The 19,990-nt window shown below is 40.4% G+C and overlaps 1 protein-coding gene, 1 long non-coding RNA gene and 2 other non-coding genes across 12 annotated transcripts in view; 2 read left to right on the top strand and 2 right to left on the bottom strand.

Moving 5' to 3' along the window:
• LOC107265051 overlaps positions 1 to 19,990 on the top strand; it is a 67,638-nt gene that overhangs the window by 47,396 nt on the left and 252 nt on the right. For 4 of the 7 annotated variants that reach the window (XM_025082535.1, XM_025082538.1, XM_015734028.2 and 1 more), the window contains 13 exons: positions 1,419 to 1,583; positions 8,307 to 9,406; positions 10,087 to 10,267; positions 13,086 to 13,196; positions 15,286 to 15,506; positions 15,662 to 15,800; positions 16,038 to 16,792; positions 16,928 to 17,019; positions 17,128 to 17,735; positions 17,805 to 18,051; positions 18,131 to 18,376; positions 18,495 to 18,675; positions 18,770 to 19,038. In XM_025082535.1, the coding sequence (XP_024938303.1) occupies positions 1,419 to 1,583; positions 8,307 to 9,406; positions 10,087 to 10,267; positions 13,086 to 13,196; positions 15,286 to 15,506; positions 15,662 to 15,800; positions 16,038 to 16,792; positions 16,928 to 17,019; positions 17,128 to 17,735; positions 17,805 to 18,051; positions 18,131 to 18,376; positions 18,495 to 18,675; positions 18,770 to 19,034 (4,311 nt within the window). In that variant the 3' untranslated portion in view covers positions 19,035 to 19,038. Of the gene's footprint in view, positions 1 to 1,418; positions 1,584 to 8,306; positions 9,407 to 10,086; positions 10,268 to 13,085; positions 13,197 to 15,285; positions 15,507 to 15,661; positions 15,801 to 16,037; positions 16,793 to 16,927; positions 17,020 to 17,127; positions 17,736 to 17,804; positions 18,052 to 18,130; positions 18,377 to 18,494; positions 18,676 to 18,769; positions 19,039 to 19,229; positions 19,928 to 19,990 lie in introns of those variants that run through there. The other 3 variants (XM_025082536.1, XM_015734029.2, XM_015734030.2) reach the window with 3 other exon arrangements.
• The window catches only part of LOC107265075, a 28,480-nt gene continuing 17,326 nt past the window's right edge, over positions 8,837 to 19,990 (bottom strand). Inside the window, exons 3-4 of one of the 3 annotated variants that reach the window (XR_003059038.1) lie at positions 9,102 to 9,390; positions 8,837 to 8,977 (exon numbers count right to left, since the gene is read on the bottom strand). This is a non-coding gene — a long non-coding RNA (uncharacterized LOC107265075). Of the gene's footprint in view, positions 8,992 to 9,053; positions 9,391 to 19,990 lie in introns of all 3 variants that reach the window. The other 2 variants (XR_003059040.1, XR_003059039.1) reach the window with 2 other exon arrangements.
• On the bottom strand, positions 10,784 to 10,855 carry Trnae-uuc. Its single transcript has one exon. It is a non-coding gene; the product is annotated as a tRNA-Glu (tRNA).
• On the top strand, positions 12,946 to 13,029 carry Trnal-cag. Its single transcript has one exon. It is a non-coding gene; the product is annotated as a tRNA-Leu (tRNA).

Here is a 19,990-nt window from a genome sequence, read left to right as displayed (position 1 = left end):
CCGTTGACACGTGTATCCAATGCGTTACCCAAGGGTTCAAAAGTAACCCGGAAAGATTTTACTTCGCCAGATAACACAGCCCTCCTTTCGTTTTGGCATCGCCGTTTCCATATATTCGAAATTGCGTCGCTCTTTCGGATTAAACAGCCAATGAAAGCCCGCCCGAATAAATAGACTCGGTTTTCCTTCTGTCGTCCCTTCAAGCTCCTCTTTAAACCATTTCCGATTACTGGCCGTCCGAGAAATACGTTTCGAGTTTGAGCTTCCTTTTTTTTCTATTTTTTTTTTCATTCTTCTTTTACCCCTCTTTTGTTCACCCTCGACCGTTTCTAATATCTTAAAAAAAGCAGTTGACGTTGTTTCCTTTTTTTCTTGAACTTTAACGAAGAGTACAAAAATCTTAACGGTCAAGCGTCAGTTCAGTTATAAATCCGTGCTACAATTCAGCACGTCGAAGTAATACAAACAAGTACCATGTAAAATGTCAAACGATTCGTCCAGTGCTTGTACAAAACATCGTAAATTCGAAACTTGTATATCTATATACAAGTATATCTGTACTATACACCTGTATATCTATATACGTAACACAGCCTAGGCTGATTTTCACTATATAAAGAACGGTGCCATATCGAATGGCCAGTGCAAGCATTACATCCTGTGGATGCAGTATCTAGATATTTATACCTACTACTACATACCAGCGGACTCGTCTACTTCGCTTTTTTATCTCTCTTCACTTCTTCGTTACAGTATGGAAGACTCGGGTTTTTCTTTTTAATGGCTCTACTTCACACGATACATTCCAGACTCTGTCCACAGTGATTACCACTTATAAAAGGATCGGCCACTTTGCCGGGCTTTGTGCTGGGCACTTACTCATTACGTTGTATCTCCCCTATAACAGCATCACCTGGCACTTCCTACAGTGACGCTACGCGACACTACCTGCTGGGCGCCACGTTATTTCAAAGACTCTTGCCCGTTTGCTCCTATTGTCCCTGGTAGTTCATCCGTACCCTTCTCCGTCACTCCTTTGCCTCGTGTAGTTTAAATTCCAAGAATTTTCCATTTCCATTATTTACTCTCTTTTTCTCCTTCACGTCCTTTCTTATTTCGAGACAACCTCTGTGATCCTTTGTAAAATCTGCCGATGCGCTTACGTCGGCGTCGCGACGCCCACGGGAAATCCAGCAGCTACGGGTGGGGGAGGTGGACTTTGCCGTGCGGCATGTTTGTTCTACCTTCTTCAAACATCCCTCTTCTTCACTTTCACGACCTTTCTTTGCATTTCTTGTCTCTCGCAAATTCTACGTCGTTCCGTCGTTGAGTCTCCAATTTTTTTTTCTCTTTGTGTCTATACGGAGTTCTCATGAAATCACTGAACCATTGTATATCTATGGTTTTTATTTTCATAGATGTGGATGTACTCACTGGGACGAGCCCTGCTGGACACGACACCTCGAGTTGCAGCTTTAACAGGAACGGTATCTGTTTCACCCTCGTCGGCACTTCAATCAGTATTGGCAGCCATGACCGAGCCGGATCCTCATCGTCGTGCGTCCCTCATGAATTTGCTTGACGTAAGTTTACTCGATTGTACATATTTATTTTCAAATTGACAGAGTAACATTTCTTACCCAAACACAACCTTTCTCACCATGATAATCAAATGGGACTCTATGTTGAGGTTGACTTTAATTTTTTTTTTATTAACATTATTCTTCTATAATATACTTCAGTCTTCATCCCTATGCTCGAAAATGCACGTCGAATTCGAATATGAAAAAGGGAAAGAATTTTTTAAAAAATGACAACCTCCAAATTCTACAATAATTCAGCACTTCGCCAGGTTCGCCATATTACCATTGCATGCTTTTTCGAACAGTCGTCGTCCATGTCATATATCATATCGCATACGTTTGTCAGTTACTATCAAGAAACTTGCAGGATAAATTTTTCGTATATGTTTTTCTCTAAGTTTGCCCAGTCCGTTGATAAAATCCATCGTGAACGGAGTTGGTTGCAGCCCGTTGAAAAAAATTTATTTTTTTTGGCTCTATAAGAGAAAAAAGTTGAAAATTGCTCATAGAGACACACCCTGTTAATTTGACTCGGGTAACACAAAGTCCTATAAAAATCAGCCACCAGCGTAACCCATAATGGTGGAATGGCTTTCCAAGGCAAAAGAGGGGTAGAAGTTCCCATTACCGATTCCCAATAGTCCGAATCGAAGGAACCCCTGATAGATAAAAGTGCCGTTCATCACGTCGAACAGATCGGCCATGTCTGTACTCGCTTCCTTTGCCACCCCCAGGAAGCAGCGGATCAATCCAAAAAATACGAAAAAGGGGTACAAAGCTTTATCCGATGTTCGGGATTTTAGGGTGCGGGTTGTGTTACATAGGGGGTGTGCACGCGATCAGCCACGCGTGCCAAACCCTCATCTATCACTTCGTCATTACTCAAGCGGTTCCAATAGGAAAATTGAAACGTCAAAAGCCCGTGTAATATCTGTTTCCGCTATACCGCAGAAACCGTGCCACGTGCTGCGGGATGCGCGGAAGCGCTCGATAAAATCTAACGGACGAATGGCTGGCCAGGTAGAAAATTTTGATAACTTTTAAAGCTTCGTCCACACCTAATATCCCGGTTCATATATTGCCGGTAACGTGAAAGGAAGATATAAAAATTTTCTTTCTATACCGCTTGCGTTCCGAGTTCTGACGTCACGGTTATCAGTATATGCGAACAGGGCTAATAGGAACTAGACAAAGCATCCGGAACGTCAACTAGGCTCGTTTTTAATTGGTTTAGGATATTTTCTGGCACGAATTGTCTCGCTTATCCTACCAGTCAATTTTAACCAAGAGTCTTCCTCGTGCTTAATAGTAAATTGCACAGTCGATTCAGTTAGCGAGGAACACTCGCTCGGCGAATACAGGTTAATTCGACACGGCGAACGTTGTACAGCAAGAGAACACGATGCTGCATCTGACTGCAATTGTTTGTCGAGAGAAGCTGGCAGAACGCGCTGAATAATAAGCCAATTTACTTATAATAGGAAGGATTGGCGAGTCGTCCCCGGTACAAGGTACCATTGTGGGCTGATGAAAATTTGACATAAAAATTGATTACCCGACTTCGTTCTTATACCAAGTAAGATTGTATATAAGAAGTATAAAGGAAAGATAGTACGGTGAACTTTCGTCGGGAAATAGTAATACCAGCGACAAGACTTTTCTTTGGGATTCCACGAAACCTCGTAGTTTCCCAAGTGTACCGAACTGTGTCCCGAAGCGCTTGTTTCCTCGGCCTGAAGTCCTCGCGGCTAGAATAAACTCGAGGAAAGAGCCGCATAGTCCATCTGGAAGAAGCGAACCTAGGACAAGCAGTGGATTTATCGTACCGTACAGTTACTATCCTTCTTTGGCCGAGGAAGACAAACAGTGAAGTTAAGAAGAAACCTGGACTATCTTTTCGCGGCAAGCCACACATAAACCAACCCTTAACCTTTACTCGTAGAAAGGTCGATAAGAATTTTTTGAATTTTCCGCCAAAAATATTTGGACGTACGAACTCGTGTAAAATGTCGTTTGTCAAAGGTGAGAAAAGAAGAAGAAGAAAAAAAACAGAAAAAACTCTGTAATCATCATTACAATGGACGTCTATAATGGTCCTCTAATGAAAGCAAATAGGATGATCGACCCTCCTAGGCTCCCGAGTGCCATTCAGATCTAATAATAGAATTTACCCTATGACCTTTCACCTTCCAACGTTTCTAGAACCAAGCGACGATGAAATTCCTTAATGATATTTAGGAGGCTCAGTTTTATTTTATTTCTCAAAAATACACCTGGTACCGATCAACGGAATGGAGCTGCTGCCACTAACTTTAAGTATTGCCCATTGCTCGATATATATCTTTGATACCAAGATGCTGCGAATGCTGGACTTTCTCTATGGACGTCATTCGGAACCGATTCCTGATAAACTTTACGACACTCCTGGTGGCTCTATCCTGATACCCAACAGTGCAAACGGCCAATCCTGTGTACGGGAGGTGCCGTAAACTTTCATTTCCACGTGATGAACTTTCCTGCTTGACTATACCTCCCCGACAAGACTAAAGCTGACAAAAAGAGCTGTGGATACGCGAATCTCTTTTCTAAGCTTCAATAGCTTCGCCTCGTCACCTCACGATGCCCACGTTATTTATGTTGCTCGACGCGTTCGCTGGGGCAGAGGGTGATGCACGGGTCTCATGCTGGTGTCATGAATGGGGACCATGATGAACTTAACGGGAGCACACAGAGCCCTCGAGCACTACTGGCGCGGACGTGGAAGGTCGCTTTAATTGAATTATGTGTCGCGAGAAAGCTCTCTCCAGTAATATCAAGCCTGAAGGTGTTTAACGGCTGGAGAGTTGCATCTGTGAAACGAGCTTAAGGGTTAGTGGCAGTAGACAGTCGTGGTAAGAGAAAATCAGGGGAAAAAAAATGTTTCCGACATGCACGTATGAAAATGAAATTAATTAAAAGCGATTTACAGATAGTAATCCTGAATTCGATATTGGGACTGTACCGATAGATTTTTGTTTATTCACGAAGAAATCGAATAATTGGGAAAACAATGAAAATCCAAATATTCAGCTGATACCGATAACCAAGGATTTGCCATTGTCGTCCAATGTGATTTCGCCCAGTCTATTTGTCATCGATCTAACGAAGGGCTGTTTGCTGTAGAAAACAAGCTCATTTCCTCATATTTGTTGTTGTCTGTTTATTTTTGCCTGGCTTTATATCGACGACCACAATCAGCGAAATTGATTGGGAGTGACAAGGAAGAAAGAGAAATATTAGTCGAAGGTTAAGTAAATTCATTCGCACTGCTAGGACTAGATTTTCTGAATTTTACGTATATGTACGTAATGTTGACATATGGATGCGCTTACCGTTCGATATATTCGTGACAGGTAAGGTTCACATTGCAGTTGCATGTGCAACGATGCGTTTCGGCTGCAAGTGCATCAATTGATTTATACGTGTGTTCAAGGTCATTCCGATTGCGTCAATCAATTATACGCCGTTAACGGTAACTACGATTAACGTTCCGCGCAAACTTTTCTTACACGACGTAGGACCAGTTCATCGCGAGAACATTTTTCTTCGGCGATTACAACGCGACGTTTCCGGCGAATGAAAAGAATTATTGGGCCAATGCTTAACGCGAAATCGGCGAGCAGAACCGATTTCTCAATAATGAAAATTCCGAACGGCCATTAATCTCGGTCGGACATGATTCAGCGCTTTGGGCAGTTTGATACTTGGGAAATTATTGATGCATCCAAAGGAGGCAGACATAAGGGGAGAGGATGGAGAAGGAAGGGGTTCGCTTCAGCTTGGTCGGTTCGTGGAAAGCCTTCATTTTTATATGGATTTCGTGGTTGGGAATTATTTATTGGCAACAGGGTTACTGATAGGAATTAAATTTTTTTTTAAATTTTTTGTTGTTGGTAATTTCTATGTAACTATGTATATATATATATATATATATATATATATATATATATATATATATATATATATGCCTGTTCATAGTTCGGGTATGGTAAGTTACTAGCGGAGGGCTGTGCAGCGGTAGGACGAGGAGGGATGAGAAATTCCGTTTCTAAGGGTGACTGGGTCGAGTTAGGTTAGGTTTGGTTGAATTAAAGCGATGAGAGATACCAACCTTCCTGGAGACCTTTATGATCCATGGGTTGCCAATAATGAAAAGGATGTCTAGGGAGCATGTTGACTTCAAAAGATCAGCAGTGGGAATGCCAATGGCATTGACTTTTGCTGTCTTTGACTTTGATACTCGAGAATTAAGAAAAAATGTAAGGTTATGTCAAAGCTCTTACAAGTCGCGAATCGACTTTGTCTATTCACTTTTATGTTTTATCTTAGTGAATGTAAAATAGATATTTTACGTGGATCAGATCACCTAACGCGAAGATACTTAGGTATTTTTATTTTCTTTTTTTTTCAAAGTGCCATACCACGTACACTTTTGAATGAAATATTAAATTCGGAAAGGACCGTGTCTCTTGGGTGTGGCTCGTATCAATCATCCTTCGGAAGAGCGTATCTGCCATCGTGGTCCAGAGAGACCCATTCGTTCTTTTTCATCGATGAAAAGCTTAAAATGACGTCGTATCCTTTACCGCGAGATACGGGGAGTCGAGTACTTGATCTCGGTTTTTTTTTTTATTTTGGCACTCGTGCAGAAGGACTCGCGACGACTCAGAATAACGCAACAGGATCGTCAGAGGGTAGCTTTGACAGTTTCTCAAGGGGCAGATTATTCAGATACTTGATGAACTTCACAGGAAGTACTGAACTCCATTAATATAATTATATATAAAATTGTGATGTAACGAGTGACCCAACATGTAATTCTTGAAGCTCTTCTCGAACTGAGAAGTAACGAATGGAAATCCGTGCCGGTAACGCTAAGGGTGAAAAATTTCGAAAAGGGTGCGTTGACGTTGACGAACGCTGCCAGCCACAGTAAGGATCACTCTCCTTATTTGATAGCTCTTCGTCATCAATAACGAGAACGCGCATATCCTGCGGCCAATGTCCTTCGTGGTGCTCCCATAATCTATGCCATTATATATATGTTGTAGGTATAAGCTCGCATGACTTATGCTGTTGACGCTACGGGTTGATTTACCATACGAGTAAATAGTCGGTATGGCAGTTGACAAAAAATGTGGTTTGACTATTGACTGTGTGACATTGTCAAAGAAATTGGCAGACAAGTAATAGTCAGGTGACAGCTGTCAAAACCGAGTGGAATATTTTTTATTCAATCATTCGGTATACTATATCATATTCGATCGTACAGTCTGGTCCAACATGAGGCTTATTGAAGTTTAGTTTAAGCCATGGGAATATATTAGCTATAAGAATAACTTAATGGCTTTAGGTGTCAATGTTTATGGAATCACGACTGTCAATGGATTAAGTTGTCAAAGTTTCCTTGTAATTTGTGTTAAAGTTTTTGGGTGTACTTATAGTAACGGGTGTTGCGTATATGTGGGATTTATGAACTAACTCGTGATATATATATATATATATATATTTATTTATTTGGTATAATTAAATGCTTTCGCTGTTCGAACTTATGGATAATTATATACCCGTCGCCGACGATGATTTTAATTAGGCGCTGAGTCAGTGATCGATTCACTTGAATGTTAGGGTCAACGTTTTCATTTTCAATGTTCATTATCGTATATTTACTATTTTGGACTTTTGTAATATATGTAATTAATGCGTCATGAGGCTAATCGATTAGTTAGCGTAATTAATATTTTTGATAATATTAATTCGAATTATCAATTTTATCTGCGTAAATAATACTGACTGACAGATTGTACGAGAAATTGAATTATTTTAAAGAATTATATGAAAGTTTTATAATAAATGTATTATCTCTTATTCGAGAAATCGAAAAGGTTTGCGCAAGAGTTATGACGAAAATGACCGATCTATTTCGGACGTTCCTCTCGTTCGGATCGAACGGACTGACAAATCGGGCAATTTATTTGTCGCTCACGTCGGCAAACACGAATCCCACGAATCCCGCCAAAAAAGCAACGAGCCGGCAGCGCCCATGTTAATGGCCCTCATTACTCGCATTCAATTACAGCAAATTCTGGGGAAATTGCGCGGTCGAACACCTTACCCGGCTAAATATCGGGCAAACGTAAAGTCACTAGGTTTTTCGGGATTTCTGTCAGCTGCAAATTCTTCAGCCCTGCCCTCGACGAGAAATCTCTGGTCGATTAAAGGTCCTCAATTGTCATTACATTAATTTAACAGAGGTTATCAAACGTAGGAATTAATGAAGTAGCATTAATTAATCGCCAAAGAGATTTTCATTAACCTTCATTAAGCTCATAAGAGAAATCCCCATTATAATAGCATCACCATTAACTTTCGACTATGCTGTATATTGTATCGTATTAAATTAACGATTTTCTTTCTTCGTACATAAACACCCATTCCTTATCAACCGATAAGGGACCTAGAAAGCTCCAATACCACAGTACACACAGTGGAAATTGGTATATCCAACAATCGAGTAACATATACCGAGGGGTCATTGCCCCTTGGAACCAACAGTTCAGTCGATGATCCTTGAAAAAATCCTTGAAAAAATTCTCTTAGAAGGAGAGCAAAATTATTGTCCTCTCAATCAATGATAACGGTAATAAAAAAGTATTTGGTAAAATGTAATCTTTATTTTCTCAGGTGATCTCCGAGTACTGTCGAACGCGTCTCCAATCGAAACCCTTCACGCACATAGTAATGGACATGCATCGCGAAGTAACGCGCTCCGCCCAGTACGCAGCACGTAAACGAGCCGCCGCTGTCGCCGTGTTTCAGCAGCCTCAGCAGCCAGCCGTGCTGTCCCAGCAGCAGCACCATCAACAGCAACAACGTCATCAACCGACGAGCAATCAGTCCCAGGATAATCAGCAGCAGCAGCATCAGTCATCCGCGATCCACATGTCGAAGTATCAAGCGAAGGGCGCGCTGTTCAAAGCTCAGTCCAGGAACTCGAGGTCTCATCCAAACTTGCTCAGCCTCTCGGGAGGTGAGAGATCTCTCGGAGAGTCCAAGCCGGAATTCCAATCTCAACTGAATATTCAAACGATCCAGGGGCCTTCCGGAGTGCATCATGCAAGGACGAGTTCCCAGCCGGAATACGGCGGTCATGATGGCGATGGCGGTAGCGGCGTTGGACTTCAGCACACGAGAAGCAGCAACAATCTCCTTATGGTCGCAGCTGGCCAGAAGGCCGAGAATACCGGAAATATTTACAGCGATCCCATATATGCGCTTCCGGTTAAGCCATTCCTCAGCTCGCAGGATGTCCGCGTAAACGGAATGTCAGCCAAGCAGATTCAACGGACGGATACCTATGCGCCACGTTCTAGAATTAATAACACTGGGAAAGGCGGATCCTCACAGCCGAACATAACGCACCTAACGCACCTAACGCAATTGCCCAATATTGCCAATCGCTGCAAGGACGATGCTTACCCAAAGACAATGAAAAATTTAGCTGTCAAGTCCTTGCATCGGAGGCAGTACTCCAATCCTCAAATCCCAAGTCGCAATCAGGATGGGAATCTTCGACACTCGTCTCAGCCGAACGTCGCCTCGACCCAATTGCACGTTTATTCGGCGAGCACGAATCGGCAACAGAATCCACCGTCTTCCGTCAAACTTCCAAGTCTTGGGGTTGTTCCGCCGAAACCACCCAGAATCATAACCACCCTTAAGAGGACAGCGCCCGTTTCTACGCCCGACCTTGAGTCCTCGGGTCCACCTGTGAAACCACCAAGGTATAGAGATTATATCAAAACTTTTCAATTATTTCCTATTTTTATACATTAGTAGTATCCGATGATAATTTTCATATTTTACTAATCAAGTAGTTATATTGATATACGAAATCTTCCGTCCGTACCGTGTGTGTAGCTTAAATGCGAAATCCGAGCTGTTTTGTTTAAAAGTTTTTGATTATTAATTCTCATTCTTTTATCGATTCACATTGAAGTCTGGATAGGGGCAAATTAACTCTTGCGCTTGAAACTTATACCACTTTGGTTTAATTAAATTCTGAAGTGCTTCGTTAACGTGGTAATACCAATAGCAATATATGTAGCCAGAAAGTTGCACTTTTCCTTAAGGTGATTCTTAAGTCGTACTAGGTCGGTGCAAGTATGAAAATTAAGACTACAGTTTTAAGGTATAAAAATGAATTTTTTTTTTATTAACACTATAAATGTATCGGATGCAGTTCAAAAACAATTACAAAGCCACGCTTTATTTGTCTCTTTCAAACGTTTACTCCTGATGAGTTGCGAGCGTATTAAAAAAGACAGTAACGTGACACGTGTGCACGTGGATACGAATTGAATAGCTTCGAAGTGCAGCACGAAATAGATACGTAAATTATTTCTCGCTCTAAGCAATACAGTCGATTACTAATTTGTATTTTCTTTATCTTTCTTCGTTATAGGAGTGCAATTAAAAATGGACCAAGAGCCCGCAGAGGGAAAGCCGTACAGCGTGCACCTTCGAGGCTCTACAGAGCAATCGGTGGTCCGATGCGCTGTTTTAACAAAACGCAATGCGTCGGTCCGGAATTCGTAGTTCGCGCCAATCAACCGGCAAAACAATTGAGCGTTGGAGACATAAAGGTATTGGAAATATTTTTTTTTTTTTCCCCCCTCTTTTAGTAATTTTATTATTTCGCCTTTATCTTTCAATAATAATCGATGCTAATGATGTAAGGGAGATCAACAGACGATTTTTCAAGACATTCGAGATTTTTGTCGAGTGTTATCTGGAAAATGGGATGGCAGTATTTACGGGAACGTAAATCTGAAATGGGTATAAAGAAACAGTGATAGCCGCACAATGCGGGAGATATTTCTTTGACTTCAGCCTTCTTGCTCCGGACCTTTCATGAATTTTCATCAGACCATGTTCACCCTCTATCGCGGGAAAGTCTGGAATAAAATACTCACCAGATCCAATGGTCGTCGACATTAAAGCAGTTCTATTCTAAGCCACAAGTCCTATGAATATTGTACGTACAAGAAAAATACGTGATAAAATGTGATAATATAAAGGAATTGCTTTGTAGAGAGTTTACTGGTATTGCGTGTGAAGGTACTTTGTAAATGTAGAAAAAAAAAGAAAAGAAAAAAATATTCCGGTACCGGGAATCGAACCCGAGCCTCCTGGGTGAAAGCCAGATATCCTAGCCACTAGACCATACCGGATTTGGATATTAAAGTTGTTTCGTATGTCGCATATAAATGTGAACGAGTTATAAAAATTACATAATATATAATATTATCAACATCCAGAGCAAATAACAACTCATTGCTTTATTTTGTTTCTAATTATTATTAATTTTTATAATTAACAATATTGAAAGGGCTTAGCGATGTAAGACGCTATTAATTCTGCATAAATCAATTCGTGTTTCAGTTTTGACGAAAAATTCTTTTTCCAATTTTCTCATCCTTGACCGTATCACGTCACTTCACCCATAAAATACATTATTACACATCCAATTCGATGGGTTTCCCGCACTTGTAGCTCGCGATATTGTAACGCTGCGGTAACTATGAGACTACAAATTAATTAAAAAGTATGTCTGGCTACGTAATAATTTCTGTTTGGAGCTTCCGATTCGTTGAATGTCCCTTTACGCCAGTCGTCAATCAAAATTTCAATTAACCGACGACAAAGATAAATCAATTTCCAATGCGTGCTAAAAAGCAAACATTCCGACCATTTTGCATTCCTTCATCAGAATCATTAAAAATGTATAGTGTCGCTGTAAATTACTTTGTGAACACCTGGTAGTAATTACATATTTACTCAATCACATTGTCTGGATAGGTACCTAGTCACGCAATACACAGTTTCATGGTGTCAAAATCGAGAAGATTAATTCTTTTAATTATTTTAAATTAACGGAGATCGCTCAAAAGTCTCACAAAACGAACAATAATAAGTTTTCCTTTTGTTTTAAAAAGGTGGTTTATTTACATTCTTGTCATTTTACATACATAAGTAATAATCTTCCTTAGAATAACTTAATCTATTGATGTATGTATATATATTGGTTTGTCACCATTTTAGATGCGTCTCGCCAAAAATCCTTTATTACTATTTTAAATTTTTTATTACCGTTATATTCTTTGACTTTAGTACTAACTCTTTATATCTAAAACTATGGTAAAAAATAATTGTAAAAAAATCATTGTATCTGTTAGTTTTAACATAAAGGATTGGTAGTGGGAAGGAGGTGGATAAGGAGCAGGATGTGTACTGGGAATTCTAATCTATTTACATTTGTATTTAACAAGCATAAGACACTATGTTAGCTTATGACCTTTTATGTTAGTGAGATCATTTTACTTCTCTTTGCCTAAGCAGTTATAGATTGAATTATTTTTTAAATAGCGCAAAATCAATATCATTTTTGTATACGAATTCCTGCAATTCATATCTTCGTTTGTCGGCTGCTAACGGGTATACATTAATTGCACAAAATTTTTGTTTTATTTAAGGAGTCTTGCAAGTACTCTATAGATCATTGTTCTGGACATGACTGCGGTGCGGCCATTATTAAAAGTTAAATTGTGACAGCAGGAACTCAATCTTCTTGGAGTTTTCAGTAATTTTTTGATCCATAGTAGCTATTTGAGTTTTTAGTACATCCATAATACTGGCTTTAAATTTATTCATTAATTCTTCAATTTGAGATAAATTATTGTCAGGATTTTTATTGTTGTTGTGACTATATGTGTTGTTATTATTATGAAAGTTCATATTAGGGTTTAATATTGTCTCATTGGATTCTTGAATTATTCCCTTATGACCCTCTTCGTTTCTTCTTGAAGGTAGAGGTGGGCAATTTTCTCTATTCTGTACCATGCTCTGCCCATATGTAGTATTGGGGCTGGCTAGTTTGTCCACTCGCTTCATGTTTTCAGTTCTGAGGAAATTTCTGATTTCCCTCGCTTGTTTCTTGTAGCCATCATTAGATATGGGCATCCTCCATATGACGCTGGATGATCCGGGCTGCCGCAGTTTATACATTTCAACGCGTTTGGTGAATCTTAATTCACTGGGCAAAATATTGCCTTCTAATTTTTACTTGCATGTCCAATTCTTTGACATCTTTTACATTGGAAAATAAGTTTCTTCTTTATCTTCTCCCATCTTACAGTTTGATTCAGCATATGTTTCATACGGGTTAATGGTGCCGCTTTACTATTTGGTGACAGTTGCATAATAAAATGGAACTTTCCTGAGTTAGCTCGCTGACTGCCATAACGCGACTGACCAATAACAAGTCAGGATGGCCGAGCGGTCTAAGGCGCTGCGTTCAGGTCGCAGTCCACTTCTGTGGGCGTGGGTTCGAATCCCACTTCTGACAATTTTTTTATTATAAACAACCCCAAGACTCCATCCAGTAAAAATGACCCACGAAAGAATATGTTTCAGACTGGAAACGTAGGCCGAATTATAGTGATACTATTGACCGGTCAACGACTAGAAGTGACTTGCGATTCTCAAAGAGTCACAGCCGGCGAATTATTTCAGGTAAGTACGCACCTACTCGAGTTTAAAAAAAAAATTGTCTATGATCGTCATTAAAATTTTTATTTACAATAAATTCGGTATCATTTTTAAAAAATTGATTGATCCACATCTCAATTTTTATTTCTATCTACCAGGTATTATTATCGGCCTCATATAACGGAACAATAAAAAAGTTTTTATTCATACCGAGGCGATCACTGCATATCATCGTCTATGATAACTCGAGTGCAACGAGAGAGATAGAGAAAAAAAAATGAAACCCAATCAAGAGTGCGATTCATTCCATGAACTATGGCAAAGTCACCTTTATAGTCTGACTGACTGGTCGAGTCTGATAAATTCAGCCCGGATTTAACCCGGACTGTTATAATTGTTGAAAGAAAAAAAAATGCCTTCCTACGTCATCCATTCGGTAATCGTCAGTTTTTCAAATCGCTTCGGAAATTTTTATACGCCTCAAAAATTGTCTACGTCTTAACAAGGACATCCACGATTTATTTTCCACGAGACATGTGCGTTTTCGAGTCGTAAGACGTACTTGTTTACGCCTACAAAAATTTTGCTATAAATTATAATTTAAAAGACAAAACTTGGACCACTGCCACGAGCCGATCGTTGTTTGCGTGAAATTTGGGAAATAACGAAATATCTGCATAGATTAGGTAGGGATATAGAATATGTATGTACAGCAGCATCCAACGTCGATGCTTTCACGGATGAGAGACGCTCAATCCGCTTTGGTAGTCGCAAGGGTGCGGATGCACTTTAATGAGACACGCGCAAAAGTTCGTCTGCCGCTTTAAATTTTTTTTATAATTTTTTCATCCTTTTTTCAAAACTTGCAGGAGATTAGTTTCTTTTTGATCGATTAGTTTCTTTTTGATCTGGTCTCAATAAGGTGGAGCAGCCATTAAAAACTTCGAACCGATACCCATTACTTAGAGGTTGTTAATCTTACTTTTTTTTTTGACAAATAACTTTCGTTGCGAAATCGTGTAATTTGTTGACTTAGAAAAAAAAATTTTTTTTTAAATTCATTTTTTTCAAAAAGCATCTCAGCTTGAAATACACTCGGTTTATCCCTTGAATCGTTTACATGGGAATCGCATGATTATTTTTTATTCTCAAGCATAAATGTAAAAAGACAAAGAAAATACATTTTTAGTCTACATGTAAATTCTTAAGAAGTCTTCTCAGCTTTCCGCTTTTATCTCAATTATTACAACTTCCCCCCTTTCTCTTCGCCTGAGGTATATACATATATGTATACAATTATCAAATTTCTTCTCAGTAACAAGGTAAACGACACCATTCCCAAATTCAGCATATTGTATCATACAAAATGATCCCTCCAAGCGAAATAGTCTGACATGCCTTGTTAAAAAAAATAAGAAATAATATAATTTGAAAAAAAATATATATTATATATATATATATATATATATAAACCCATCCCGTTCGCTCTACAAGATCCGTGACATCCTACAAGTAGAAGTTTGTATATTTTACGAAATGCTTTACGACTCGCCCTACGTTCTCGCTTCCCACGTTACCTCATAAATCCACGCTTCTACCTCGACGAGCGTAGAATTCGCAAACTTTCATCACGAAACCAACAACTATAACGACCTTTGACCTGAGCTTCGCGACCATCCGTGCGAACACTGGTATAACCACGAGGTATTCGCGTAAGACTGAAAATTACAAGAACCGAAGGAAAGTACAGTACGACGTATCCGAGAGTAGGTAGAAAGAAAAAAAAAAAAGAAAAAAAAAAGAAAAAGAGTGGAGGTAACAAAATGAGTTCCATTTCTGAAAATATCTCCTGATTAGGTAAACATTTTTTCGCAGGTAGAAATTTACACTCGAGCGAAATGCAGAGAACTAAGGACATTTCAAAAACGCTTTACCGTAGATTACATCCTATAAGGGATGAGAAGTAGAAAAAAAATTGGCGCGATGTAATAAGAGAAAGAGAGAGAGAGAGAGAGAGAGAGAGAGAGAGAGAGAGAGAGAGAGAGAGAGAGAGAGACAGTAGCGGGACCCTGGATTCATTATGGCTTTAAAAACATGGCGAACCTCATTTTAGGCGATTGTTCAAGCTGAGGGTCTCGATGAAAACTTTACCTTGGGATTAGCGGCGCTTCTTGCTGGAGACTTTGCGATGCTGCCTCCAGATACGAAATTGAATAAGGTTGCGCCCCCGGGCTGGTTGAACAACGGCAAGAATAAAGGTCTTCTGGGACTTCCTACTAGCTTTATGCTCTACTTGCGGCTACGATTTTTCCTGCCCTCGTTACGCGGTATAAGGTACGTACCTTTATTATTTTCCAGATTGATTCATTCGTTACGCAATACATTGAGGATTAGATATATATATATATATATATATATATATATATATATACATTGAGGATTATATATATATATATATATTCTTTTTTTCAATTTTTGGCTATCAACAGAAGCTGGATCTCCAAGCATTTACTTTATCTGCAAATACGCCGTTGTATTCTCGAGCAGCAGCTGATCTGTCCGCTACCTCAGCTCATCAATTTAACTGGACTGGCACTGCAGGCCGAATTTGGGAATTACAGCATAAACGTGAGTACTTGACTGGTACTGATTGTGGTATCAGAGATTCCCCTTGAGAATTCTCGCCGTCTCAGTTTGGGGCCAATTACTGGCTAGTGGAATCTCACGCATCTATCGGCCCGGTACCTATGACTACTGTGTCAATAATCGACTCATCAGTAAACGCTCAAGTTTGAGCCGTTACGTGTGCGTCTATATACGTATATATCGCTACTGGTAATTTACAAGTTCCTCTGCACTTTACAGGAACACGGATGCGGGGACTACTTCCTGTTGGAGCATTACGTGCCCGAGTCACTAATCCTGAACCCGGATCAGAACGAACAGTCCCAGATTCCCGGAGGAGCGGATGCTCTGAGGGTCCAGCTTCACCAGGCACATCGCGAGAGACGAGGATTGGACGCTAACAAAGCGGAAGAAATGTTTATAGCTCACGCCCAAGCACTTCCGGACTACGGGGCACACTATTACATTGCCACCGTCGACTCTAAGGAACTTGAGAAGATCCTCACCAGGCTGAAGAAGAACGTGGAAATTACAAAAGCGGAAAGAATCTATAGCGAGAATGAAAATCTTTACGAACTTGACGGATCCTCGGAGTATCCCGTTTACGGAAAGATTGAGTTCCCAAGGGTCGGCTCGAGCGAGGATATACGTAGGATCTTCTACAGGGACGAGCAGAAGATGCGACTCTCTAAGAGCGCCAGTCTCAATGAGGATATTTACGCCGTACCGAAGAAACCGGTGAAGATGCCCAGGATGGAAGCCAACAACAATAAAGTTGGAAAATCTAAGAAGTCAGAGAGCAACGTCTGGCTCGCCGTACACGCCCAGGGGCTCAAGATCTTTGGCAGGGGCGGCAGACCGCGCGAGAGAACGGAACTGATAAGATTTCAATGGCGCGATATACAGACTCTGAGCTACAGCAAAAGCTGCTTGGTCGTGCACAGTCGAGTAAATGGGAAGAGATGCAAGTTTAAGCTCAGAATGGACCATAGAAAGTGAGTTAGTCGTTGCTTTATATTTAAAGCTTTTCGTCGTATGTCTGATAGACCCTGAATCCAGTTCTCTCTCCGCGTCATGCGTTCTGTTATTTATGGATAACTAAAGTAATCTTATTTTCTGTTTCACCTCAGGAGTTACTTCGCCTTCAAGCTCACCTCTTTGCATCATCAATTTTACTTGAAATTGCGTTCAGAACTTACTTCTCTTCAGGGACTTGCAACAGGTATGTTCCGACACCTTTCGCTGATGTAGGATTTCAGGGAAAATTTAGTATGAGATAGGAAACGAAGTTTTGCACTGTGATTTCATAATTTTTCGCTTAAAATTCTAGACTTTGGTGTGCCATTGATAATAGAACCGAATTCACCGCCACCAAAAGTAAAGCCTGACAGTGGTAAGACCAAAATATCGATCGCCAGCACAGTAAAGAAGCAAAAGAACCTGAAGTATCCAATGCAACTGGAGGAATACCAAAACAAGGAAAATGAAAATCCTCAAAAGGAAACGCATCCACCACCTCACAGTAAAGCAGAAGGTTCCGAGCCGATCTGTTACACTCCCGAAGAGGATGCACTCTATGCACAAGTGCACACACGCTTGGAGCCTGAAGGAGAATCTCGTGACACGGAAGATGAATCTGACAGAGGTCACGTGGGACGGAACGAAGCTAATCCTGAAAATGTCGAGCAGGCTAAATCGATGCAGGACAACAAATTATACAGTTATCCAAATCTCAGGCATCCCAGTGAGAATGGCTGCATCTATTCGCTACCTCACACAGCATCCTCGACTAATCTGAATAAGGAGCAGAGTCAAAAGTCAGATAAACCCGAGGAGCTTTATGCGGCCATCAACAAGAGTGGTCTTCCTAAGAAAACGGAATTTCCGGTACCGGAAGAGGTATGGGATGTGCCGGACATGAAGAAGACTCTGCACAAGGTAAATCGAAAGTTAGGACGCAGCGCTCATGAATTTTTCAAATAATTATCACGCGTTTAAACGTTTCAGGTTAAGACATCCAGCCTACCGAATTATGGTACCCCGAAACAGATGAGCGGATTCCGCACTCCTAGTTTGCCACGTCGTCTCGGTGTGAAAATGGGTACCAGGGTGATATACAGCAGCCTCGTTCAAAGGGATCTCGCCCTTGCCGACGAGCTGGAGTCGTTATCCTTGAAGTCAGACACGGCCTCATCGATCCAGTCTGCTTCGGCACAATCGACAGAGTCTCCAATGCCGGAGGCATATGTGCTCAGTGAGTAAAGTTCCACGTTACCCGTAAATTTACCATAGAAGTCTTCGGGATAACGTTCTTCGGATTTCCTCCTTTTTAGATGCTGACATCAGGACGAACGATGAGACTTTTCGAGTTCCTGAAGACGAGAGCATGTCTGCGTCTCTGGCGGCGAGGTTGGAAGAGCTTTCTTTTGCTGAGGAACGGATTCTTCATACTATAAAGCTGGAACGAGGTCATGGCGGTAGCATAGGACTCCAAGTGACTGAGGGTAACGATGGTGGGGTTTACGTTCAGGCTGTCTCTGTTGGAGGATCTGCTGATATGGCTGGAAATGTTAATAAAGGTAGACTGGCTGATGGTAGACTTTTTAAAGATAATCAATATTCCATTACGATTGTGATGCATCTTGTCTTTTATTGTTTCAACTGCTAGCTTAATACAGAATTCTCTTTATCTTACAGGTGATAGGATAGTGGCTATAAACGGACAAAGCTTATTGAACCTTGGATATGAGGAAGCTTTGAAGATGCTGCAGAGTTCATCGGAAACTGTTGAGTTAGTGTTGTCACAGGTTACGACCTCGCCAAATTTAGGTCCTCGACCAAATCGTGAACCGGACGCAGTAGAGAATAATTATATGCAGTAAGTATTTTTTTTTTGACAATTTATCAAAGAGGTAAATCTGTGAAAAACCCTAGCAGGATCTACTACAATGATAACGTCTGCTTTATTTCAGAAATATTAGATTCGACGTCTTCTCCGAGGTTGAAACTTCCAGTTTGACTAGCAAATGGTTGACGCACAAGACTCCGGATGTCTCATCCGTGCAAAATACTTCAAGCGCCTATAGCAGTGCTCCATCCAGCGCGATGGGAAATCATAATCCAAATAGTTTATACCTTACTGACGTAGCTAATACGAATGATTATAATTCTGCTAGCATGCTACTCAGCATCGATGACTTCGAGATGAGCCGAACCAGTCGTCAAGTTTTCATCTAATACAGTAAGTGTCATTTTATCGTGCGAAAACCTACGATTCAATGTTATCCAAAACTGCGAGGAGTTAAACGGGTAAAAAATTGCTGGCAATTTCAAGGAAAAAGTGATTACCCGGAAAGTCGATGTTTCGTTCTACCCCTTCGTTTTATCGAGCATCAGTTAAAGGCCTCAATATTAAATTCCTTTTTCTCTTAGACTCTTCAAACGCGATCGTCGCCAGGACACGTACCATACTGTACAATCTCGTAGAAAATTCCATTACGCCCATTACGGCATGCCATAGTCTAGGGTCATCCCTCTCTGAAACTTCCTGTACTCTTCCTTTTCCCTCGAAGTACACTTCGAAACGCTTATCAAATTGGTTTTATCCGTTTAAGCGAAGCACTGCTCCGGGCTTCGTAATGACTATGCATTGCCACTATTTCCCATCAATGAAAATTATTAAATCTGGTAAGTAAAATGAAATCGTTCGAATATTCCATTAAAGAAGGTCAAACTAATTGCAACTGTTATTCTTATACGATTTTTTATTTATCTTCATATTAAAAATGACTACTCGAATATCTGTTAACACGTATGTACACCTACGTATACCTTTTACCACGTGTCACTGAATTTCATGATATTAAAAATCATCCTTATAAATTTTCTCAAGGCTTGCAACTTTTTCATGAGAATCATCAGCATACACACGTCGAGGTTCGTAAATCATTATTATTGACCGTCTGACGAGGTCGGGTAGGGGATTGGCTGTCATTTCTAAGGAATCACCTTCAGTGCATCACGAACCCTCCAGCGCTCTGCAACTACGACGACACGACGCACTTTCACTGCTCAATAAAGAAATCGTGACTTTCTCCTTTTATTTTAATTTATAAACCGCACGCAATTCCGTGATCATTATGAGTGTCATAAATAAAAGTAAGTCATCCTGCAAGTTGAATTTCGTCCTAGTG

Source organism: Cephus cinctus, unplaced genomic scaffold (assembly GCF_000341935.2).
Source record: "Cephus cinctus unplaced genomic scaffold, Ccin1 Ccin1_scaffold0215, whole genome shotgun sequence".
NCBI classification, from domain to species: domain Eukaryota; kingdom Metazoa; phylum Arthropoda; class Insecta; order Hymenoptera; family Cephidae; genus Cephus; species Cephus cinctus.
This window is presented reverse-complemented; position numbering and strand designations above follow the sequence as displayed.